A 27,446-nucleotide genomic window follows, 5' to 3' on the forward strand; every position below is an offset into this window, starting at 1 on the left:
TCTTACGCAGACAAACCTCCCACCATTATAAGTAGGGTTCCCCTTCAGTCACCGGCAGCTCAATATGGAATTGAGGAATCAGAACGGAATCTTTGACAAACATTGTTCACAAGTTTTCTTACTTATTAATATTATTTTTCTTACTGTCCAGTAAGAAACACTCACCGGGTCTGAGACGTTTTCACAGTTTTCTATTAACTCAATGGAGTTGGAGATCACAGCAATCTTTTCTTTGTCATTACTAGGGAAGGCGAAGCTGGTGAGAATCCCTCCCTATAAAGACATCAGTTTGTTACAATGTGTCAGGATCTACATAGTGAGCTATTTGTGATGCAAGTTTTGCTTAGGCACTGTACACACCTGTATTAGTGTCATCATCAGGCAGTTGGCAAGGCTCAGCTTCATCTTGCTGTAAAATAGACAACTCAAGTATTATTTCTATTGTATTTTATGTCTCTGATTATTGTTCTGCTTGTTTCTATACTGGGGGGGGGGAGGTGTTTGTGAATCTGACATAGCAACAGAGTTCTTTATTATAGCTCGAGTTATGGTTCTGCTGATAAATATCACAACTACACCCCCTGATAGAAAGACAGACTAGATAGATAGATAGATAGATAGATAGATAGATAGATAGATAGATAGATAGATAGATAGGAGATAGATAGATAGATAGATAGATAGATAGGCAAATAAATAGGAGATAGGAAATAGAGAGAGAGAGAGAGAGAGAGAGATAGGAGATAGATAGATAGATGATAGATAGATAGATAGATAGATAGATAGATAGATAGATAGATAGATAGATAGATATAGATAGTTATGAGGTGGTAAAAGATAAATATGAGATACAGAAATAGATATGATATAGATTGATAGAGATATTAGAGAGAGATAGATATGAGAGAGATTATATATAAGAGATACAGATAGTAAGTTATGAAGTGGTGATAGATAGATAGATAGATAGATAGATAGATAGATAGATAGATAGATAGATAGATAGATAGGCGATAGATAAAGAGATCTTAGATAGAGATATAGGAGATAAATAGAAAAATATATAAATAGATTGCAACATTTTTAAATCAGATTGTATTACTTTCAGTAATGTTTGGTGCATTCTGTTACATTCTAAGGGTTGACTATTTTTATTATTATCCCTCAGTTACTTGTAGTATTTCCATTTATTTGAGTCTCCGCTACATTTCTATTTATCCCTTACACGGGGCACATCTCTGAAAATGTAACAATCAGTCACAAGCCTGTACTCGCAGACACTCCCTTTAACTACAGAATTGGTCAATTACATTTTGTTTCTGACATGTAAAGAATTCCAATAAATCCAATGCAGTTCAACTAAGGTTATAGTAATAGCATTGTAGGTGTAATAGCATCCCTTACCACATGGAGTGCTGTCCTTAATTTGAAGCAATTTACAGAGAAATTAGTACAATCTATTCTTACATATGAATTGTGAAATGCAACAAATTTAGTTTCCGAGAATGTTTAGGAAAATCCGAAACATTCTATCTACATTATCTATCTATCTATCTATCTATCTATCTATCTATCTATCTATCTATCTCCTATCTATCTATCTATCCATCTATCTATCTATCTATCTCCTATCTATCTATCTATCTCCTATCTATCTATCTATCTATCTATCTATCTATCTATCTATCTGTCTCTTGCCCTCCGGTTACCTGGATTTGGGTCTTGCTTTCTTCTCGGAGGTGTATATTGGAGAAGAGCCTCAGGTGATGTAAATTGTAGCAGCTCTGAATGGTGTATATATAAGGCAGAGAGCGGGAAGACTTCCTGGATGACTTTTTTTGTAATCAAACATACGGCTACATTGTTGTAAGATAATATTATATAACCTGAGCTACATGTTACATGCCGGATACATGTTTCTAAGAATGTGTGAGTACATGGAAGCATAAATCATAAGGAATGTTGTACGAGCTCCTCGTGGCCAACGTCCTGAGGTAATACTGGTTATAGAAGTCTATTGTTTGTATACAGTATGGCGGCATAATCTTATTTCTATGGCTTCACTTGTGCACACTCTTCATGGTGAGGTTTGCTTGCTGGTACACACATGTGCAGGAGCAATAGGTGCAATAGGTAAGTGCATATCACCGGGTCGATGGTAATATGAAGCCCCTCTGGGCTCCACCATGGACAGCACCACAGTCTTCCAGAATAAAACATGGCTGTCCACAGCCTGCCCTCTCCAAGCTGCCACCCAGGCACCAACCCTATGCTTCACCTGAAGACACTTATCTGTGGTGGTCTCTCAGGACACTTGAGCATATTAACCCAGCACAGCAGATAGACAGGGTGGAAATAACTGTGTTTAAGGGCCCATTCTCATACTTATGGTAGGTGGGTTGGTTTGTGAGCCTACAGGGGGACAGCCTGATGGCAAGGAAGACAGAATGAGGAAATGCTGAAGGAGATGTAACAAATTTGGTAAACAGTTTGTGGAGTGGAACCAGCTCCCAGCCATGATGCCAGTCTGTTCCATTAACCTTTGCAGCCATAGAACACCCATTGGTGGAGGACAGTGGACCACCATTGACCAGGCCTAATGTTTGTCTTGTCAACACTAACCTGAGCACAATACGGCACAGCAGTAAAATTCCTTTTGCTGTTCCTAAAGGTAGCCTGTCACCAGAACCCAGCAAAACACCCCAGCCCTGCAGATAGATAGGTTACTATCACCAGACCCAGCATATCAACCCAATCCTGCAGATAGATAGGTTACTATTAGATATGGAGTAGTATTTGATTGAATACCTCACCGCCATAGGAATGGGTGTAAGCAGCCGAACATCAAGGGGTTAAGCGCATCGAATATTCAATGTCAGCAGTACCGCATATCACCCCAGCCATGCAGATAGATAGGTTAATGTCACCAGACAGTGGCGTAATGATCATGGTTGTTTGGGATGAGACCACGACGGGCCCAGAAGGGTACGTGGCCTGTGGCCAGGGTCCCATGGACCATGATAGTGGCCAGGGAAAGCCTAGGTGCTGTAATTGGGCCCCAGCTATCTCAGTAGCAGGCAGAAGAGGTCCAAAGAAGAGAAGAGAGACAAATGGAGCGAAGATGCCCAGGAGAGACAAGGCAAGGTGAGTATAAGGGTTTGTAATTTTTAATCACTTCCCCGGAGCCTCTACTTTTACCCTGGGGACTGAAGAGACCCCCGTTTATAATAATAGCACTAGCTCAAGGGAGGCTCTTGGGAGCATATTATACTGGGGGGGGGGGTGTCACTGAGGAGCATATTATACTGTGATTATATTGTGTGGAGTGCTACAGTGGGCATATTATATTCTTTATGGCCACTGTGAAGCGTACTTTACTGTGTGGGGGCAAATAATGTGAAGTTTATAATTATGTAATGTATGAAAAAAAAACATTGTTATTCTTAAAAGCTGAATGCTAGATATAGCTGCTTATGCTTGAAACTGGTATAATGTTATATGATAAGATGGCGCCTGTATCCAAGATGGGTGCAAGAAAAACAAATGCTGCTGCCACAAGACAGCTCCCCAAAGTTACCACACAGGACCAGGAGTAGCTGGCTATACACTCACCGGCCACTTTATTAGGTACACCTGTCCAACTGCTCGTTAACACTTAATTTCTAATCAGCCAATCACATGGCGGCAACTCAGTGCATTTAGGCATGTAGACATGGTCAAGACAATCTCCTGCAGTTCAAACCGAGCATCAGTATGGGGAAGAAAGGTGATTTGAGTGCCATTTGAACGTGGCATGGTTGTTGGTGCCAGAAGGGCTGGTCTGAGTATTTCAGAAACTGCTGATCTACTGGGATTTTCACACACAACCATCTCTAGGGTTTACAGAGAATGGTCCGAAAAAGAAAAAACATCCAGTGAGCGGCAGTTCTGTGGGCGGAAATGCGTTGTTGATGCCAGAGGTCAGAGGAGAATGGCCAGACTGGTTCGAGCTGATAGAAAGGCAACAGTGACTCAAATAGCCACCCGTTACAACCAAGTAGAGATGAGCGAACAGTGTTCTATCGAACTCATGTTCGATCGGATATTAGGCTGTTCGGCATGTTCGAATCGAATCGAACACCGCGTGGTAAAGTGCGCCATTACTCGATTCCCCTCCCACCTTCCCTGGCGCCTTTTTTGCTCCAATAACAGCGCAGGGTAGGTGGGACAGGAACTACGACACCGGGGGCATTGAAAAAAGTAGGCAAAACCCATTGGCTGCCGAAAACATGTGACCTCTAATTTAAAAGAACAGCGCCGCCCAGGTTCGCGTCATTCTGAGCTTGCAATTCACCGAGGACGGAGGTTTCCGTCCAGCTAGCTAGGGCTTAGATTCTGGGTAGGCAGGGACAGGCTAGGATAGGAAGGATAAGACAACCAACAGCTCTTATAAGAGCTAAATTCCAGGGAGAAGCTTGTCAGTGTAACGTGGCACTGACGGGCTCAATCGCCGCAACCCAGCTTTCCCAGGATCCTGAATGGAATACACTGTCAGTGTATTCCCGTATACCCGATATATACCCCCGATACCCGTTCCAACGGTGTGCCCCCCCACCTTCACCCCAGAAATACCCTGCAAGTCCCCTAGCAATAGAATTGGGGCTATATACACCCACTATTTTTGCTACTGCCATATAGTGCCATTGTCTGACTGGGAATTCAAAGAATATATTGGGCTTACATATAACTTCAATTCCAGGGAGAAGCTTGTCAGTGTAACGTGGCACTGACGGGCTCAATCGCCGCAACCCAGCTTTCCCAGGATCCTGAATGGAACACACTGACAGTGTATTCCCGTATACCCCATATATACACCCCAAATCCCCGTTCCAACGGTGTGCCCCCCCACCTTCACCTCAGAAATACCCTGCAAGTCCCCTAGCAATAGAATTGGGGCTATATACACCCACAATTTTTGCTACTGGTATATAGTGCCATTGTCTGACTGGGAATTCAAAGAATATATTGGGGTGACGTGCACCCACAATTTTTGCTACTGCTATACAGTGCCATTGTCTCACTGGGAATTCAAAGAATATATTGGGGTTATGTGCACCCACAATTTTTAATACTGGTATACAGTGCCATTGTCTGACTGGGAATTCAAAGAATATATGGGGGTTACGTGCACCCACAATTTTTAATACTGCTATACAGTGCCATTGTCTGACTGGGAATTCAAAGAATATATGGGGGTTACGTGCACCCACAATTTTTACTACTGGTATATAGTGCCATTGTCTGACTGGGAATTCAAAGAATATATGGGGGTTATGTGCACCCACAATTTTTACTACTGGTATACAGTGCCATTGTCTCACTGGGAATTCAAAGAATATATGGGGGTTATGTGCACCCACAATTTTTACTACTGGTATACAGTGCCATTGTCTGACTGGGAATTCAAAGAATATATGGGGGTTATGTGCACCCACAATTTTTAATACTGGTATATAGTGCCATTGTCTGACTGGGAATTCAAAGAATATATGGGGGTTATGTGCACCCACAATTTTTAATACTGGTATACAGTGCCATTGTCTGACTGGGAATTCAAAGAATATATGGGGGTTACGTGCACCCACAATTTTTAATACTGCTATACAGTTCCTTTGTCTCACTGGGAATTCAAAGAATATATGGGGGTTATGTGCACCCACAATTTTTACTACTGGTATACAGTGCCATTGTCTGACTGGGAATTCAAAGAATATATGGGGGTTACGTGCACCCACAATTTTTAATACTGCTATACAGTTCCATTGTCTCACTGGGAATTCAAAGAATATATGGGGGTTATGTGCACCCACAATTTTTAATACTGGTATACAGTGCCATTGTCTGACTGGGAATTCAAAGAATATATGGGGGTTATGTGCACCCACAATTTTTAATACTGGTATATAGTGCCATTGTCTGACTGGGAATTCAAAGAATATATGGGGGTTATGTGCACCCACAATTTTTAATACTGGTATACAGTGCCATTGTCTGACTGGGAATTCAAAGAATATATGGGGGTTACGTGCACCCACAATTTTTACTACTGGTCTATAGTGCCATTGTCTGACTGGGAATTCAAAGAATATATGGGGGTTATGTGCACCCACAATTTTTAATACTGGTATACAGTGCCATTGTCTGACTGGGAATTCAAAGAATATATGGGGGTTACGTGCACCCACAATTTTTAATACTGCTATACAGTTCCTTTGTCTCACTGGGAATTCAAAGAATATATGGGGGTTATGTGCACCCACAATTTTTAATACTGGTATACAGTGCCATTGTCTGACTGGGAATTCAAAGAATATATGGGGGTTATGTGCACCCACAATTTTTACTACTGGTATACAGTGCCATTGTCTGACTGGGAATTCAAAGAATATATGGGGGTTACGTGCACCCACAATTTTTACTACTGGTATACAGTGCCATTGTCTCACTGGGAATTCAAAGAATATATGGGGGTTATGTGCACCCACAATTTTTACTACTGGTATACAGTGCCATTGTCTGACTGGGAATTCAAAGAATATATGGGGGTTATGTGCACCCACAATTTTTAATACTGGTATATAGTGCCATTGTCTGACTGGGAATTCAAAGAATATATGGGGGTTATGTGCACCCACAATTTTTAATACTGGTATATAGTGCCATTGTCTGACTGGGAATTCAAAGAATATATGGGGGTTACGTGCACCCACAATTTTTACTACTGGTCTATAGTGCCATTGTCTGACTGGGAATTCAAAGAATATATGGGGGTTATGTGCACCCACAATTTTTAATACTGGTATACAGTGCCATTGTCTGACTGGGAATTCAAAGAATATATGGGGGTTACGTGCACCCACAATTTTTAATACTGCTATACAGTTCCTTTGTCTCACTGGGAATTCAAAGAATATATGGGGGTTATGTGCACCCACAATTTTTAATACTGGTATACAGTGCCATTGTCTGACTGGGAATTCAAAGAATATATGGGGGTTATGTGCACCCACAATTTTTACTACTGGTATACAGTGCCATTGTCTGACTGGGAATTCAAAGAATATATGGGGGTTACGTGCACCCACAATTTTTAATACTGCTATACAGTTCCTTTGTCTCACTGGGAATTCAAAGAATATATGGGGGTTACGTGCACCCACAATTTTTAATACTGGTATACAGTGCCATTGTCTGACTGGGAATTCAAAGAATATATGGGGGTTATGTGCACCCACAATTTTTACTACTGGTATACAGTGCCATTGTCTGACTGGGAATTCAAAGAATATATGGGGGTTACGTGCACCCACAATTTTTACTACTGGTATACAGTGCCATTGTCTCACTGGGAATTCAAAGAATATATGGGGGTTATGTGCACCCACAATTTTTACTACTGGTATACAGTGCCATTGTCTGACTGGGAATTCAAAGAATATATGGGGGTTATGTGCACCCACAATTTTTAATACTGGTATATAGTGCCATTGTCTGACTGGGAATTCAAAGAATATATGGGGGTTATGTGCACCCACAATTTTTAATACTGGTATATAGTGCCATTGTCTGACTGGGAATTCAAAGAATATATGGGGGTTACGTGCACCCACAATTTTTACTACTGGTCTATAGTGCCATTGTCTGACTGGGAATTCAAAGAATATATGGGGGTTATGTGCACCCACAATTTTTAATACTGGTATACAGTGCCATTGTCTGACTGGGAATTCAAAGAATATATGGGGGTTACGTGCACCCACAATTTTTAATACTGCTATACAGTTCCTTTGTCTCACTGGGAATTCAAAGAATATATGGGGGTTATGTGCACCCACAATTTTTAATACTGGTATACAGTGCCATTGTCTGACTGGGAATTCAAAGAATATATGGGGGTTATGTGAACCCACAATTTTTACTACTGGTATACAGTGCCATTGTCTGACTGGGAATTCAAAGAATATATTGGGGTTATGTGCACCCACAATTTTTACTACTGGTATATAGTGCCATTGTCTGACTGGGAATTCAAAGAATATATGGGGGTTATGTGCACCCACAATTTTTAATACTGGTATACAGTGCCATTGTCTGACTGGGAATTCAAAGAATATATGGGGGTTACGTGCACCCACAATTTTTACTACTGGTATATAGTGCCATTGTCTGACTGGGAATTCAAAGAATATATGGGGGTTATGTGCACCCACAATTTTTAATACTGGTATACAGTGCCATTGTCTGACTGGGAATTCAAAGAATATATGGGGGTTACGTGCACCCACAATTTTTAATACTGCTATACAGTTCCTTTGTCTCACTGGGAATTCAAAGAATATATGGGGGTTATGTGCACCCACAATTTTTAATACTGGTATACAGTGCCATTGTCTGACTGGGAATTCAAAGAATATATGGGGGTTACGTGCACCCACAATTTTTAATACTGCTATACAGTTCCATTGTCTCACTGGGAATTCAAAGAATATATGGGGGTTATGTGCACCCACAATTTTTAATACTGGTATACAGTGCCATTGTCTGACTGGGAATTCAAAGAATATATGGGGGTTATGTGCACCCACAATTTTTAATACTGGTATACAGTGCCATTGTCTGACTGGGAATTCAAAGAATATATGGGGGTTACGTGCACCCACAATTTTTAATACTGCTATACAGTTCCTTTGTCTCACTGGGAATTCAAAGAATATATGGGGGTTATGTGCACCCACAATTTTTAATACTGGTATACAGTGCCATTGTCTGACTGGGAATTCAAAGAATATATGGGGGTTACGTGCACCCACAATTTTTGCTACTGCTATACAGTTCCATTGTCTCACTGGGAATTCAAAGAATATATGGGGGTTATGTGCACCCACAATTTTTAATACTGGTATACAGTGCCATTGTCTGACTGGGAATTCAAAGAATATATGGGGGTTATGTGCACCCACAATTTTTAATACTGGTATACAGTGCCATTGTCTGACTGGGAATTCAAAGAATATATTGGGGTTATGTGCACCCACAATTTTTACTACTGGTATATAGTGCCATTGTCTGACTGGGAATTCAAAGAATATATGGGGGTTATGTGCACCCACAATTTTTAATACTGGTATACAGTGCCATTGTCTGACTGGGAATTCAAAGAATATATGGGGGTTACGTGCACCCACAATTTTTAATACTGCTATACAGTTCCATTGTCTCACTGGGAATTCAAAGAATATATGGGGGTTATGTGCACCCACAATTTTTAATACTGGTATACAGTGCCATTGTCTGACTGGGAATTCAAAGAATATATGGGGGTTATGTGCACCCACAATTTTAATACTGGTATACAGTGCCATTGTCTGACTGGGAATTCAAAGAATATATGGGGGTTACGTGCACCCACAATTTTTAATACTGCTATACAGTTCCTTTGTCTCACTGGGAATTCAAAGAATATATGGGGGTTATGTGCACCCACAATTTTTAATACTGGTATACAGTGCCATTGTCTGACTGGGAATTCAAAGAATATATGGGGGTTACGTGCACCCACAATTTTTAATACTGCTATACAGTTCCTTTGTCTCACTGGGAATTCAAAGAATATATGGGGGTTATGTGCACCCACAATTTTTAATACTGGTATACAGTGCCATTGTCTGACTGGGAATTCAAAGAATATATGGGGGTTACGTGCACCCACAATTTTTAATACTGCTATACAGTTCCATTGTCTCACTGGGAATTCAAAGAATATATGGGGGTTATGTGCACCCACAATTTTTAATACTGGTATACAGTGCGATTGTCTGACTGGGAATTCAAAGAATATATGGGGGTTATGTGCACCCACAATTTTTAATACTGGTATACAGTGCCATTGTCTGACTGGGAATTCAAAGAATATATTGGGGTTATGTGCACCCACAATTTTTACTACTGGTATATAGTGCCATTGTCTGACTGGGAATTCAAAGAATATATGGGGGTTATGTGCACCCACAATTTTTAATACTGGTATACAGTGCCATTGTCTCACTGGGAATTCCACAAATAATTTGGGGATTCATTCACCCTACATCTCAGGCTCTTGCCATATTCACCCAGGTTGTCAGTGCTGCACCAGCTCGTTCCCAGACAGCTCGGCCCGAAAAACACGTTACCTATATAGAGGATTTGGACAATGAAGACAACATGTTCTAAATCTAATGTCTGCACCTTCTCCAGAATTAAAATAAAGGCAGCGTTTAACTTTCAAATAGCACTGCACAAAGGAAGAGCTTATCAGCTTGTCTCATGACATGCTACTGAAAAGTTTCATTTGTGTATCTTAATGTAAATATAGTTGTATAAGCTTTTTGGGTTTTAGGCACTGCCAAGTTATTTATTACCACCCGCTCCCTTATAATGATGATGACGCCAAAGTCACTGTGGGTGTTCAGAGCTCACAGCTTTGGGTGACATTTGTCTTGCTCTCTGTCGGTACCAGCTGTCTTTTTGGATACCGTAAAGTTATGTTGACTTTATTAACAGCTATAGAAGCTTTAGCCAGGTTGTGACGGTGTGTAACCCTAACAACACTAAGTGGGATACACATTAATAGTCAGTCTATGTACGCTAAACGTATCACTGAAGTAATTTTTTTTCCCTCTCCCCTAATATAAGAAAGGAACAGACATTAGACCTAGACCGGGGTTCGAGGCTTGAAAAAATCCAGTATTATTTGTTCTTCATGATGTGAAATATGTGTTGAAAAGCAACCCAAGATGAAGTCAGCCATGTGTGCCAGTGTGTTACTTGGCATGCCTTTGCTGGCCCCAACTGTAAGGGTCACTCTCCATTTCCTCCATTTTCCACTCCCCTTCACACCATTTGTGGTGAAGCAATGGGATGCACTGAAGTGCACCCTCTAGCCTCGTGTGGGATAGGGACATCAGATGCCACTCCAACCCCCTCGTCTTCCTCCGCCAGCCAACGGTGCGAAGATGAGAGGAGTGTGCTCTGAATGTTTTCTGCCTAGCAGAGGCTAGTTCTCACTTACGAAAATGGCCCCACTTTGACCTGTATATCAGGCACAATGGTGTAGGTTTCAAAGAAACATGGCACCAACAAGTTGGAAAACGTGGGCCATGCGTGGACCGTGTTTGAGTCTGGCAAGCTCCAGATCTGCTACCAGGTTCCAGCCATTATCACAGGCGCAAAAATGCCAGGCCCCAGGTGTAGCAGGGAAAAAAAAATGCCATCTCAGCCAGGATGGCATCCCTGACCTCGGAGGCACTGTGCTGTCTGTCCCCCAAGCTGATCAGTTTCAGCACGGCCTACTGACATCTCCCCATGCCAGTGTTACAGTGTTTTCCGCTAGTAGCTGGGGTGGAGGTTGCAGCTTCGTAGGGTTTCAGTCTACTCCTGCCATGAATTTTGGCCTGGGAGAGGAGATAGGCCACCCCAGTTTGCACCCGGGGAACAGACTCCACCACATTCACCCTGCCTGTCATTAAAGATAAGCACTGCAGCATCCCTGACCACAGGCGCTTGTCCATGTGTCGGTGGTCAAGTGGACCTTGCAGCAAAGCGCAGAGCTCTGGGCCCGACTGATGTTATGGGACACATGCAGGCGCAAGGCAGAGACAGCACACCAAGAGAAGTAGTAACGGCTAGGCCCAGCATAGGGAGGTGCCCCAGCTGCCATCTGCTGACGGAAGGCCTGGGTCTCCAGAAGCATAAACAAACACCAACATCTCCAGGGCCAGCAGTTTATCGATGAGGCTGTTACAGGCTTGGGCATGGGGGTGGGTTGTATTGTACTTCTGCCTGCAATGAAAAGCTTGGGAAATGTGGAGTGGCTGGGAAGAGGCGCATGATGGTGCAGGCCAAAAGGGCGCATGAGGGTGAACTCCCCAATGTGTCAGAGATAGGTGTGTAGGTGTCCTTGCATCATATACTTGCACCATATTTGGCTTTGGAAGTTAATTTTGTGCCAAAAAGTGGTTAAGACAGCGATCCCTCAGCTACTCCCGTTACACTGTCTATTGAAGTTACCATCTGTGGAAGTGGACCACCATTTCTAAGATCCCAAAGGAAGCAGGCAAGAGATGTGCAGTTCAGAAAAAAAGATGAGAAAATAAGTTTAGGCTGTAGAGCACAGAGGGATCGGAGAGGACAGAGCTGGTGTCGGCCAGGTATTCCCACAACATGCGCCTATACTTGTCCCTCCTGGTGACACTAGGCCCCTGAGTGGCAGTAATTTGTCCAGGGGGGCCATTAACGTGTTCCAGACCTAGGAATAAGTCTTCCAACAGGGTAGAGTTTTGCATGCCTTTGCTTCTACCCACTGTTTTTGCTGCTTAGCTTCCCTCCACATCTACTCTGCTTTCACCCCTAAACATCACCCCAGTTTATGCCTTTGCTTCTACCCAGGTTTTTTGTTGATTTAGCTTCCCTCTACATCTACACTGCTTTAGCCCCTAGACATCACCCCTGTCCATGTGGGGTCGGTGGCCTCGTCATCCACCAACTCCTCTTCCAATTGCGCACTGCCCCCTTACTGCAAACCGCACATGACCACAGCTTGCCTTGATGGCAACTGTGTCTCATGATCCCCACTTAGGTCCAGACAAGTCGGTGGCGGGTCCAAAACCCCAAAATTGGAAGGAAATGGCAGATGCTGCAGTATTTCTAACACCTGTTCCTGGTGCTCGGGCCTGGTCTGTGTTGTACCCTGCACCCTGCTTAACGCATCTGCCATATCCGAAGTTGTGCTGAGCGCATGCTAATGTTTCGTGTCCAGTGCAATGGATGGGATGGGATTTCACATAAGTCTGCCACCCATGGCCACTCATGGTTGAGCAACTGAGGGAGTTGACTTTGACGAACCCGAGGGTTTTGGAGTTGGAACTACATCAAAGGTCTGTGCTGCTCACACACTCTGCTCAACACATGATATGTTTAGTGCCAGCAGTGTGGAGACGTCGCACAACAGCCGTTGTTCCAGCAGGTACAGGCGTTGTAGGAGTGCATAGAGGCTAGCAGCGGCAACTATACACTTTAAAAACTATCCGCACAAGCGCCACACTTTCACCAGTAGCTCAGGAACATTGGGGTACCTTTTTCAAAAGATTAGCAGCAATGAGTTAAAAACGTGGCCCAGGCATGGAATATGTTGCAGGCTGCCAAGCTACAGAGCCAATCCCAGGTTACGGCCATTATCACACATGACAACATGCCTGGGCCCAGGTGCAGTGGCAAAAACCACATTGCCGTCTCATCGAGGATGGCATGACTCACTTTGTAGGCAGTGTGCTGTCTGGCCCCCAAGCTGATGAGCTTCAGCACGGCCCGCTGACGTCTCCCCACACCAGTGTTGCAGCGTTTCCAGCTCGTAGCTGGGGTCAATTTAACAGCGGAGGAGGGTGGTGTTTCAGCCCTCCTCCCAGGAATGTTGTGTGGGGAGACAAGTCAGGCCACCACATTTTGCGACCCGGTCCACGCCTCAACTACATTCAACCACTGTGCCCAAATTGAAAGGTAGCGTCCCTGTCCGCATGCACTTGTCCATTCGTAACTGGTCACATGGAACTTTAGGGCTAAGCGCTGAATTTAGGGACCGCCTCATGTTTGGGGGAAAGTGCTGGTGTGGACGGCACAGTGCGGTGGCGCAGTAGACACTCTGCCCAAAAAGGGCAGAGTGTCCCCCAGCCGGGATTCCAACATCTCCTGGGCCAGATTTCTTGAGATGAGGCCGTTGAAGCCTTGGGCATGTGGGTGGGTTGCGCTGTACTTTAGCATGAAATGAAAGGCTTGGGAGATGGGGAGTTGCTGGGAAGAGGCGCATGATGGCGCGGGCAAAAGGAGAAATGGCAGGAAAAGGTGAGGATAAGGGTGAACTCCCCAAAGTGTCAGAGGCAGATGTGGAGGTGTCCTGGCTCCTGGTCTGGACTGCAGCGCCAGCCCTGTCAACAGTGGAAGAGGCAGTGGCCGCCAGGCCAAACGACGATTATCCTGCGCTTGCTCTCACCCACTGAGCCCAGGGCTTGCCTTCCAAATGATGGCACCCGCAAGAGGTGGTGAGATTCCTCTCCGCAGATCTCCAAACCATCTTGGACTTGCAAATTGCACTAAATTTGTCATGTAACTGACATGTATATGATGAGTCTATCCATTGTCTGTTCATTTTGGTGAAAGTCAGCCTGTCAGCTGACAGACAGCTGTGCTTGTCAGTGATGATGTCACCGGCTGCTTGTACCCCCAGTTTTTGCTGCTTAGCTTGCCTCCACATCCACACTGCTTTTGCCCCTACACATCACCCCTATCCATGCCTGTGCCTCTAGCCATAAGTCTGCCACCCATGGAAACTCATGGTGCAGAAAGTGAGGGAGCTGACTCTGAGGAACCCTTGGGTTTTGTAGCTGGTACTCCATCAAAGGTCTCTGCTGCTCACACACCCTGCTGAACATACGGTATCTAGGGTTAGAGCGTGTGGTGACCTCGCACAACAGTAGGTGCTTCAGGCAGATGTAGGCCTTGCTGGAGTGTATTGCGGCTAGCTCCAGGTACTGTAGACTTGGGAAAGTGGGTGTCCAAGTGCCGCACTTTCACCCTTAGCTCAGCTAATTTGGGGTATGTTTTTAAAAATCATTGCACCACTACATTGAACATGTGGGCCAGGCATGGAACGTGTTGGAGGCTGGCAAGCTCCAGAGCCCTCCAACAAGCTAAAAAACCTGGCCCCAGGGGCAGCGGGGATAAACAAATTGCCATCTCATCCATGATGGCATCCCTGACCTCAGAGGCAGTGTGCTGTCCGTCTCCCAAGCTGATGAGCTTCAGCCCAGCCTGCTGACGTCTCCCCACACCAGTGTTGCAGCGTTTTCAGCTCGTAGCTGGGGTAAATCTAACAGCGGAGGAGGAGGAGGGTGGTGTTTCAGCCCTCCTCCCAGGAATGTTTTGTGGGGAAACAAGTCAGGAAAATTCTTGAAACGGGAGAGTTTTGCATCTTTGCCCTTGCTGCCTATGGACATCCCTTTGCCTCTAGCCACCATTTTCCCTGCTTTGCTTGCCTCCACATCCACACTGCTTTTGCCCCTAGACATCACCCCAGTCCATGCCTTAGCTTGTACCCCCAGTTTTTCCTGCTTAGCTTGCCTCCACATCCACACTGCTTTTGCCCCTAGACATCACCCCAGTCCATGCCTTAGCTTGTACCCCCAGTTTTTCCTGCTTAGCTTGCCTCCACATCCACACTGCTTTTGCCCCTAGACATCACCCCAGTCCATGCCTTAGCTTGTACCCCCAGTTTTTCCTGCTTAGCTTGCCTCCACATCCACACTGCTTTTGCCCCTAGACATCACCCCAGTCCATGCCTTAGCTTGTACCCCCAGTTTTTCCTGCTTAGCTTGCCTCCACATCCACACTGCTTTTGCCCCTAGACATCATCCCTATCCATGCCTCTTCCCCTAGCCATAACTCTGCCACCCCTGGAAACTCATGGTGCAGAAACTTTGGTTGCTGACTTTGAGGAACCCTTGGGTTTTGTAGATGGAACTCCATCAAAGGTCTGTGCAGCTCACACACCCTGCTCAAGATATGGTATTGTAGGGTTTCAGCGTGTGTGAATGACGGACAACAGCCTGTGTTTGGACAGATGTAGGCCTTGCTAGAGTGTTTTTAGGCTAGCAGCGACTCCTGTGCACTTGCAAAAGTGGGCACACAAGCGCCGCATTTTCAACAGTAGCTTCGGTACATTTGGGTATGTTTTTAAAAAACTTTGCACCACTAGGTTAGACGTGGGCCAAACATGGAACGTGTTGGAGGCTGGCAAGCTCCAGAGCCGCTACCAGGTTCCAGCCATTATCACAGGCGTAAAAATGCCAGGCCCCAGGTGTAGCAGGGAAAAAAAAATGCCATCTCAGCCAGGATGGCATCCCTGACCTCGGAGGCACTGTGCTGTCTGTCCCCCAAGCTGATGAGCTTCAGCACCGCCTGCTGACGTCTCCCCACACCAGTGTTTTAGCGTTTGCCGCTAGTAGCTGTGGTGGAGGTTGCAGCGTCGTAGGGTTTCAGTCTACTCCTGCCATGAATTTTGGCCTGGGAGAGGAGATAGGCCACCCCAGTTTGCACCCGGGGAACAGACTCCACCACATTCACCCTGCCTGTCATTAAAGATAAGCACTGCAGCATCCCTGACCACAGGCGCTTGTCCAAGTGTCGGTGGTCAAGTGGACCTTGCAGCAAAGCGCGGAACTAAGGGCCCACCTGATGTTGAGTGACACGTGCTGGTGCAAGGCGGGGACGCCACACCGGGAGAAGTTGAGACGGCTAGGGACGGCATAGTGAGGTGCCACAGTTGCCATCAGGTCCGGGAAGGCGGGAGTTTCAACAAGCCGGAACGCCAACCTCTCCTGGGCCAGCAGTTTAGCGATGTTGGCGTTCTAGGCTTGCGTGGGTGGGTGGTTAGCGGTGTATTTCTGCCGGCGCTCCAATGTCTGAGAGATGGTGGGTTGTTGTAAAGAAGCGCCTGATGGTGCCTTTGATGGTGCAGGAGAAGGAGATAAGACAGAAACAGGGGAGGATGAGGGAGAAGTCAACAAAGTGGCGGAGGCAGATGAAGTGATGTCCTGGCTCGTCCTCTGGAGTGCATCGCCAGCACTGTGAGCAGAGGCAGTGGCATGAACGGCGGGCGACGTTTGTCCTGCCGTTGCTGCCTGCCACTGATTCCATTGCTTGGATTCCAAATGACGGTGCATTGAAGTGGTGGACAGGTTGCTCTTCTCAGGGCCCCTACTCGATTTCGAGAGGCAAATTGTGTAGACGACACTATATCTGTCCTCGGCGCATTCCTTGAAAAAACTCTATACCTTCAAGAAACGTGCCCTCGATGGGGGAGTTTTTCTGGGCTGGGTACAAAAGGGAACATCTTCGGACATTCCGGGTCTGGCCTGGCTTCGGCAAAGCAGCTGACCTCTGCCTCTGGACATGTCTCTGCCTCTAGCTACCCTTTTTGGTGCTGCACCTGCCTCAACATCCACACTACTTTCCCAGCTTGACATCTGCCTTGTCCAGGTGGGGTCGGTGTCCTCGTCGTCCACCACCTCCTCTTCCAACTCCTGTCTCGCCTCCTCCTCCTGCACAATGCGCATGTCAACTGGCTGCCCTGACAGCAACTGTGTCTCATCGTCGTCGATGAGGGTGGGTTGCTGGTCATCCGCCACCAAATCGACCGGAGATGGAATGGAGGAGACTCTAGTGTTTGAGCATCTGGACACAGATACTCGTCTGTTAGGTCCGTGGAATCGCGAAATGGAGGGGCAGGTTGCGGTACAGTCAAAGGAAGGGAGAACAGCTCTGGGGAGCAGGGACAGTTGGGGTTATTGTTCTGAGAAGATTGGGAATTTTGGGTGGAAGGAGGACAAGACTGTTGGGTAAGAGGAGGTAGAGGCTGACTGGCTGGTGGACAATGTGCTTTAAGCGTTATCCGACAGCCATTGCAAGACCTGTTCCTGGTTCTCGGGCCTACTAATCTTTGTACCATTCAGCCTAGTTAATGTGGAACTTTTGTGCAAAGCGCAGAACTTAGGGCCCGCCTGATGTTAAGGGACACACGCTGGTACAAGGCTCAACTCACCCTAAGTGCCAAAAACACTGCTGGTGCAAGGCTCTACTCATGCCAAGGGCCTCAATCTCTGCTGGTAGCTCAGCTTAAGGTCATGTAACTTTGTTTGGAAGGGCTCATGTTAAGGGCTAGAAAAGTGAATTTTGGAAGGTCTTACCACATCACTCACACACACACACACACACACACTCAAAATGACAGTTAAGGGTGAGGGCTTTTGGAATTCCCATTGCCTATTCCATTTGTGGTTGTCATGGGGAACGTGATTTAAAGGGGTGGTTGTTACTGTTTGTTGAGCTTAAATTGGGGTTTGTGTCCATCCATTTGGGGAGTAAAGAAGGTTTCCAGGTATTTTCCCACTTTGATAGAGGTTTTTTTGAATGTGGAAAGTGTGTAGTTGTTAGGCAGTGATGTTGGGGTAATAGAGGGTCTTTGGTGTGTTAGATGCCCCCAGGCATGCTTCCCCTGCTGTCCCAGTGTCATTCCAGAGGTGTTGGCATCATTTCCTGGGGTGTCATAGTGGACTTGGTGACCCTCCAGACACGGATTTGGGTTTCCCCCTTAACGAGTATCTGTTCCCCATAGACTATAATGGGGTTCGAAACCCGTTCGAACACACGAACATTGAGCGGCTGTTCGAATCGAATTTCGAACCTCGAACATTTTAGTGTTCGCTCATCTCTACAACCAAGGTAGCCAGAAGAGCATCTCTGAACGCACAGTACGTCCAACTTTGAGGCAGATGGGCTACAGCAGCAGAAGACCACACCGGGTGCCACTCCTTTCAGCTAAGAACAGGAAACTGAGGCTACAATTTGCACAAGCTCATCGAAATTGGACAATTGAAGATTGGAAAAACGTTGCCTGGTCTGATGAGTCTCGATTTCTGCTGCGACATTCGGATGGTAGGGTCAGAATTTGGCGTCAACAACATGAAAGCATGGATCCATCCTGCCTTGTATCAACGGTTCAGGCTGGTGGTGGTGGTGTCATGGTGTGGGGAATATTTTCTTGGCACTCTTTGGGCCCCTTGGTACCAATTGAGCATCGTTGCAACGCCAAAGCCTACCTGAGTATTGTTGCTGACCATGTCCATCCCTTTATGACCACAATGTACCCAACATCTGATGGCTACTTTCAGCAGGATAATGCAATGCCATGTCATAAAGCTGGAATCATCTCAGACTGGTTTCTTGAACATGACAATGAGTTCACTGTACTCCAATGGCCTCCACAGTCACCAGATCTCAATCCAATAGAGGAGCATCTTTGGGATGTGGTGGAACGGGAGATTCGCATCATGGATGTGCAGCCGACAAATCTGCGGCAACTGTGTGATGCCATCATGTCAATATGGACCAAAATCTCTGAGGAATGCTTCCAGCACCTTGTTGAATCTATGCCACGAAGAATTGAGGCAGTTCTGAAGGCAAAAGGGGGTCCAACCCGTTACTAGCATGGTGTACCTAATAAAGTGGCCGGTGAGTGTATATGGCATTGCTTAAACTTTTTCTGTGTGATTGAGATGTATCGTAACAATCAGGAATGAATATGAAAACTTACGTTGTTGTTATATCACTTCCTTTGTCTGCTACTATTTAACCCCCATGTTCTCAATAAAAAGTGCGTCAGCACAGATTCTTTGGTTGAGAAAAGAACGAATACCAACACATAGAGTGGTGTGATCTTATGACCTCCGGCCCACAGCCTTATCAATTAGGCCGACGACAGTTACCCGGGATTATTGGTCAATTAGTAATGAGCGTGACTTTGACCTTATCAATTATACTGTGGAGCAAGTAATACTGTACATGCCACTGTGGAGCATTTTATACTGTGGGGGCCTGTTTACATCACACATAATCTGTTATATAGCAGTCGTTCACTATTATTATAGGCTGTAATAACATTGCATTGGTAATTATAAAAGATCCAGTGCAATGTAAATAGTGAAGGGGTCACAGAGTTCTCAAAAGCACCACAATACCTTCAAAAAGTTTATAAAAAGGGGCCCTGGGTGTTGGACCCCACTGTGATCTCTTACACTGTGAGGACCCTGTAGATCAGCTGTTTCCAACAGCAATCAGTATGGTTTACATGTCGGGCGCTGTGCTGCTCACTCACTGTATTCTAAATAACCGCAGTTGTGGGTGATCTGAGATACTGCTGCAGCACCCGTAATTGCACTATCAAGAATACACTGAAAGCAGGGGGTGGGGGCCCTGGAAAAAAATTCTGCACCGGGCCCACAAAACTCTAGTTACGCCACTGTCACCAGAACCCAGTAAATCAACCATGCCCACAGAAGGATATGTTAGAGGTACCAGACACTAGCATATCAACCCTGCCTGCAGATAGATAGGTTAGCGTCACCAGAACCTCCACATCTGCACCCTGTTTTCTCTGTGCACTGGCTGAACATTCGGCACATCTCACAGCTATCAATGTATGAAACGTGTTCTATGGCTATTTGTGTGACTATAGCTGGAATAGTATTCACAGACAGCAAATTATTTTCCTAACTGTGCTTTTTTCTTTTGTTAGGGATCCTGCTCGCATGTATTTGTCTTCAGTGTGCAGTACATTCCTCAGCTATTTGTTTAATTATTGTACAGTTACTCATCAGTACTTACAGTGTTGGCCAAAAATATTGGCACCCCTGCAATTCTGTCAGATAATACTCGTTTTCTTCCAGAAAATGATTGCAATCACAAATTCTTTCGTATTATCATCTTCATTTAATTTGTCTTCAATGGAAAACCACAAAAAGAATTGTCAAAAAGCCAAATTGGATATAATTCCACACCAAACATAAATAGGGGTGGACAAAAGTATTGGCACTGTTTGAAAAATCACATGATGCTTCTCTAATTTGTGTAATTAACAGCACCTGTTACTTACCTGAGGCACCTAACAGGTGGTGGCAATAACTAAATCACACTTGCAGCCAGTTGAAATGGATTAAAGTTGACTCAACCTCTGTCCTGTGTCCTTGTGTGACCACATTGAGCATGGAGAAAAGAAAGAAGACCAAAGAACTGTCTGAGGACTTGAGAAGCAAAATTGTGAGGAAGCATGAGCAATCTCAAGGCTACAAGTCCATCTCCAAAGACCTGAATGTTCCTGTGTCTACCGTGCGCAGTGTCATCAAGAAGTTTAAAGCCCATGGCACTGTGGCTAACCTCCCTAGATGTGGACGCAAAAGAAAAATTGACAAGGGATTTCAATGCAAGATTGTGTGGATGGTGGATAAAGAACCTAGACTAACATCCAAACAAGTTCAAGCTGCCCTTCAATCCGAGGGTACAACAGTGTCACCACGTATTATCCGTCAGTGTCTGAATGAGAAGGGACTGTATGGTAGGAGACCCAGGAAGACCCCACTTCTTACCCAGAGACCTAAAAAAGCCAGGCTGGAGTTTGCCAAAACTTACCTGAGAAAGCCAAAAACGTTTTGGAAGAATGTTCTCTGGTCAGATGAGACAAAAGTAGGAAAAGGCATCAACATAGAGTTTACAGTGAAAAAAGAGGCCTTCAAAGAAAAGAAGACGCCCCCTACAGTCAGACATGGCGGAGGTTCCCTGATGTTTTGGGGTTGCATTGCTGCCTCTGGCACTGGACTGCTTGACCGTTTACATGGCATTATGAAGTCTGAAGACTACCAACACATTGTGCAGCATAATGTAGGGCCCAGTGTGAGAAAGCTGGGTCTCCCTCAGAGGTCAGGGCTCTTCCAGCAGGACAATGACCCCAAACAGACTTCAGGTCAGCACTAGAAAATGGTTTCAGAGAAAGTGAGGGCCGGAGCTTAAGAATTCAGCAGATGCCCAGCATGACAGGGATTGCCTTGTCATAATGTGCAAAAAGTGCTGCAGCATCTCAGAGGTTAATGTCCTCTGGTTAATTGGGTCTATTTAGAGTCACATTCAGGCAAGGGGGCACTTATTTATGTTATAGGGGCTATTTAACTCCCTTTCTTCTTCCCCCTCTTTGTCACTCCTTACCTGGGGTTTTTCCCTCCCGCCCTCCCCTTTTTTCCATGTTTTCATCCCATGTTTCCCTGCTGGTCTCTTTGTGTTTTTCTTTTTCTTTTTCAGGTTCACACCGTCCTCTCTGTCAGGACAGCCAGCGGTAGGAAGGTCTTGCAGGGCACACTTTAAGGAGGAGTTCCGGTGAAATACAGGGAACCCATGGAAGGGTACCTCTGCAGAGGTTTGTTTATCGCAAGAATAAAGGTATCAAGGTGTAAGTGGGAGTTTACGGCAGTACCGGGACATTTTTGTCCGCTCCCGTGTCGGTGCGATGCGGCTGGGAGGTTTCTTATGGTGTTGCTTTGCTTATGTGGGCCCTGCCAGACCTTCCATTAAGAATGCTTTGTTGTTTATATGTTAAAATATTCAACAAATTGGCTGTTGTGTTCGCTTTTACTCCATCGTACCTATTTTGTGTGTGTCTTATTATTGGGTCAAGAGTTAGTTAGTAGGTTATTCTGATCCTAATAGAGGGGGTAGGGGTGTTTGTGTTGTAGTTTAACCCCATATGACATAGGAATATCCCGGTCAAGCACTGGAGACTTGTAAAGTGGCCAGCAATGAGTCCAGGCCTGAATCCCATAGAACACCTGTGGGGGAGGAGAGATCTCCTGATGGCAGTTTGGAGAAGGCCCCCTTCACATCTCAGGGGGGACCTGGAGCAGTTTGCCAAAGAAGAATGGTCTAAGATTCCAGCAGAGCCTTGTAAGAAACTCATTGCTGGTTACCGGAAGCGGTTGTGCGCAGTTATTGTGTCTAACTGTTGTGCTACCAAGTATTAGGCTGAGGGGGCCAGTACTTCTGTCCGGACCAGTTTTGGAGTTTTGTGTAAAATGATCAATGATTTGACTTTTTTTTTTTCATTCTCTTTTGTGTTGTTTTTCATTGCAAGCAAAATAAATGAAGATATTACCAAAGAGTTTGTGCTTGCAATCATTTTCTAGAAGACGAGTATTATCTGACAGAATTGCAGGGGGGACAATACTTTTGGCCATCACTGTACATTTAAAGAACTAGTAGTTATAATGGAGGGGGGAGGGGGCAATATGCTCCTTATTGTACACACCCACAGCCTCAGGGAGAAGAGTGAAATGTGCTGCAGCCATAATGTGATTATTAACAGCAGAAGAAAGTAATAGGACATTATGTATGACCTCTTTAGGCAGCCACAATTGTATCCTGTATGGAGCTCTGATCCCGATCTAAATATACTCTAAAACTCACACCAGCGTTCGGCACTCCGTATTAGGTTTCCTTCTTCTGTCCAGTTTTGTGCAGGAAACGGAAACCTGCAGAACGGAGTCCCAGGCGCAGATGTGAACTAGCCCTTACCAGTAGTTTTTGAACTTAAACATATAGCCACCCTTACCTTGGCTTGGCTTGAATTTGATTGAAGACCCCAGTTTTTCATGAAACCAGTTCAATACAAAACAATGAGATGACCTCAAACGTCTCGACTGCCTGCAATTTGTATCATCCTCCAGGTAACCACACACGGACTAATTTAAGATAGACATCTCGTGCCAGAATACTGCAAAATCACATTGTTTTACAATATGCTGGTCTTCTCAATACCACATATGTGGACATGTCCAGCCATGTAGAAGATGGGGGAGGAAGGCACAGTACACATGGTAAGAAAGGTCATGTACCTATTTGGATTTTGGAGGAAAAAAAAGCAATATGTTCCCTTTAATTCTTGGAATCTTTTGTCTTTTGTTTCATTGTCTTTGTCGTCATTTCCTAATTCTTGTAAGGAAGACGACAGATCACGTTACCGGTACAGTCATTCACGCCTGTTTCCTTTCTTTTATGGTCAGTTTTATATGATTGGTAAATAATCTAGTACCTGTGCATTGTTAGTGTTTAAGGAAGAGCGGCCGGCAAATGTCAAAATAAAGAAATACATTTCTAGTTTCACAAAAGGACAGAACACAATGTCCCGAGAGTAACAATAGTAGAGGCCAGTTACGTAAGGGCCCCCCACAAGGAAAATGGTATGAATTGCAAAATACATTTCCAGGAAGAATAGCAGAGTAACAGCACAACACAGTCCTAAGAATTATTTTGAGGAGAGAACAAGTACAATGGTCCAGGGCAACATAGTAGGCCATGGAGTAGACCTAAGCTGGCGGCCACTCTTTCCCTCTTTGATCAGGTGGTTTCGGCACCAAAATCTTTTTCAGGGTCTAAAGCAGTGCAGTGATAAGGGGGTAAGCACGTGGATGGTAAATGGTAGAAGATTTCCTCCATGACACACCCTATTGTGGGTCTCCTGCCAGATGGCGGTTTGGGTTGTCCTTGACATTAGTTGTGATTAACTTACTGGATACGGATTATGGGAAGAATATGCAAATCTGACTTCCATTTTGTAATTAGGAAATCAGTGCCTCAGGAATGCACACCAATAGAGGGCGCTCACTGAGAATGGGCAAGTCTGTCTTCCATGATGTAATGCGGAAGACAGAGCCTCAGTCAAGCAATCCAATAGAGGGCGCTCCCTTATTATGGATATGGAGTAGTAATTTGACAATGGTCGCTCATGACACAGTCTATTATGGAAATCTTCCAGTCCCAGATTCAAGAGGCGTACTCACAGAGCTCTCTACAGTCACAAAGTCTGCACTCCACTCGCTTCTCTAGCTCTCTGTCTCTTTTCACTGTGGTGAATATGGGGGATGTCTTTAGTTCCAAGTCCCTTTTCCCAGGGGACTAACATGGCCCTGTCTCTTAGACACTATTAAGAGAATGCAGGGCTCGTTTCAACCATGGATACCAGTTTTGTCACTGATCAGCAGTGGAGATCTTCTCTCAACATCAAGGTTGCTTCTGAGAGGTTCTGGGGCCCAGTGGGGGGTATGGGAATCGGTCATGATGCTTAGCATGCCCATGTAACCACTAAAGCCCAATCACAGGCCTTAGTGGTGATCCTGGACTCATGACACCACGGAAGAGTGGCAAGCTCCGCAAGGAGGAAGACACAAAGCAATGGACACCATGAGGAGGTCCAGGGGAGGTAACGCAAAGTGAGTATAGATGTTTTTTTGTTTTTACACTTCCCCTGGGCCACCAGCTATTATACTCTGGGGGTAAAGAAATTAAGACAATGCAGAGTATACGTCATCCACTGCCAATTCTATCCAATCACAAGATGAAATGCATTTTTTTGGATTCACCTATCTTTCGTTCCTAGACTACGAACTAACTCCTTTAACCTTATAGAAACACCAAAGCTATTACTGCGCCTACTAAAAGGATGACGTAGCAGAAATGGAGTGGTAGGATTCTCTTTAAACTAGAAAAGTGCAAAAATACATTAAGCATTATACAACAGTAGAAAATACATATAGTATTACCAGTCCAAGCAAATACATTTTACCAAACAGAGCGCCCTTGTGACACAGGCTGTAGTCATGCAGGCGGAGGCTTGGGCTAGTGGAGTTCAGGCAATAGGCAGGAAGTCAGGACAGGCAGCGTGAGAGATGGAAAAACCAAGCAGGGTTAGTAATATGAGTATCCGATCAGAAAGACAACACTCCAGGGCAGAACTTGAAGACTATGGAATCTACTGCTCAGACTCAGAATCAAGGGAGGGATGCAATGCCTGTCTTCTATAACTATCGATTTAACAGGGTCTGGTTAGTGCTCCTGTTCTGAGAACTAGTTACTGAATCAGGGGTCATTTTCTTGTCTTTCCAGGGTAGAAAGACAGCTATGATGTTGGTGCACTCCACATGATCGTTGATGGGTAAGACTGATGGTGGCTTGACTCTAAGATGTGCTTTGGGTCAAACACATTCTGTATAAACCACATGTTAAAACATAGTGTATAACCATATCAGGACTCCTAGGAACCTATCTATAAAACATAGTGTAGAATATTTGGCATGCCCATATGACTGGTGGTGACCCAATCACAAGCCTCAGAAATAAGGTAAGGTGACATATATGTTTATTTTGGGGTGCATAAGAATGGCCATTCTTATTCACCCAAGACAGATCTCCATTTGTTCAGTTTTGTAAAAAATGGAACAATTTGAAAAATCTCGGTCAAATTTGGCTTAGCACGAGTCTTTAAGCCTATATATAATCCTGATACATGGGACAATAATAAAGGAACTACCTTTTCTAGGAACAATAATTCCTTCTACATGACCTGTGTAAATGTGCTGCTGATCAACTGGCAATTCAATAAACCCCTGTTTGTTGGCTGATTGCATCTTTTATGCAGCATAGAACATGTTTGATGGTTTCCCTATATAAACTAGGATGTACTGCCAGCAAGCATGGGACTTAAAAAGGTAAGGGCACTGGTATGTCCCAAAGTACTTGTACATGTCACAGAAGAGTTTTGGAGGACTTTGTTTTATTTCAGCTTTTCATTAAAAAATTAGTACATATATATACACATGTGGGGGAGGTAGCTCGGAAGCAATAATGGTGTGGACCCAACCAGAGACATGGACACAAGTCTTGCGGCAAACCAGTTTATGTAGTAAAAACAGGAACTAAACCTTTACTTCAGGCACAAAATGAGCAAAATAAAATACAGCCTTGACTTCAGGCAAAGAAAGATGTGAAACAAAATCCTGCTCGTCCGAGCTCTTAGAAAGTAACAATAAACTAACTATACATGTGGCTTACTACCAGCCACATTAACAAACAGACCCAGATGCCTCCTCTCATTCCCTGGATCTGCCCTGAAGAGCAGGCACTACAGCATTTTATGGGTAGTGATCCTATGACCCACACCTGCGCTGAAGCCTACTCCAGACCCACCATGGACCACACATAGGTCAGAAACCTTGGGCTAATATAGCAGGACTCCAGCACTCTGCCTGTCATTCTCACAACAGAGGCTAGGCCCAGATGAGGTATATAAATCTAACAAACTGTCATACTCACCTCTGCAGCGTTCCATCATAGCTTCCATTGCCAGTCCCCATTTCCCTTGAGTCTCTTCTTGCATCCTGAAGGCCATCAATGACTCCAGGGGTCCGTTGAGATTTGTTATTGGGCCTCAGAAGACTTTAGAGTGTGCCAATGTCTTGACACTTACATCTAAGTGCCATGAAGTTGATACTTTTCACATCATCATTAACCTGGGCCACTTCAGGAAGAGGCAAAGGCCGAAAAGGATGGTAACCTGCCCTGGAGCCATGATGGAGCTCAGGAACCTACCCTGGGCCTCCGCTTATTAGACTCAGGGGTCTGAACAGAACCCAGACTATAATAGTGGTTTGTGCACAGCAAACCCAAAAAATGGCAAAACCTTATCTGTGCTAAGAAAGTTGTTGATTAAGGAAAATGTTTCACAAAATATTTGAAACATAAATCAACATTGACAATTAACCGACTTGTCCTGGACGAAGCACAAGACGAGACACACCCTATACTGTCATGTCTCAGGAAGTCAGAACATTGCAAAGAATCCAGTCTTGTTTATTAGTGTGAGCTTAACGGAAGAACATCACGTAGTTGTTATTAGTGCACAGATGATGGAGTTGTAGAATTGTCCACAGCGCTGCTCTCATTCTCTGTACATACTTGTCATCTTGCTATAGAACACTCTGGGCAGGCTGTGTTATACCTAGTGAAGGGGAGGGGGTGGTTCGTGTACCATAGATAGAATACCAATGATGAAGCTAAGTCATCGTGACTCGCCCCTCAGGCCTTGCAGAAGGCATCAGAGTATTGGACTTGGACTGTCCCTTTAAAAGAATTTACAATAATATGACAACATAGTAAGGTGACTGGGTGTT

The 27,446-nt window shown here is 44.9% G+C and overlaps 1 protein-coding gene across 1 annotated transcript in view; it reads right to left on the reverse strand.

Moving 5' to 3' along the window:
- The window catches only part of CRISP2 (cysteine rich secretory protein 2), a 32,625-nt gene extending 9,538 nt beyond the window's left edge, over window positions 1-23,087 (reverse strand). Inside the window, exons 1-3 of the mRNA XM_075266834.1 lie at window positions 23,054-23,087; window positions 361-409; window positions 166-273 (exon numbers count right to left, since the gene is read on the reverse strand). Coding sequence (XP_075122935.1) covers window positions 166-273; window positions 361-405 — 153 coding nt within the window. The 5' untranslated portion in view covers window positions 406-409; window positions 23,054-23,087. The remainder of the gene's footprint in view (window positions 1-165; window positions 274-360; window positions 410-23,053) is intronic.
- Window positions 23,088-27,446: the final 4,359 nt, after the last annotated feature.

The sequence above is a fragment of the Leptodactylus fuscus genome, chromosome 3 (assembly GCF_031893055.1).
Source record: "Leptodactylus fuscus isolate aLepFus1 chromosome 3, aLepFus1.hap2, whole genome shotgun sequence".
NCBI classification, from domain to species: domain Eukaryota; kingdom Metazoa; phylum Chordata; class Amphibia; order Anura; family Leptodactylidae; genus Leptodactylus; species Leptodactylus fuscus.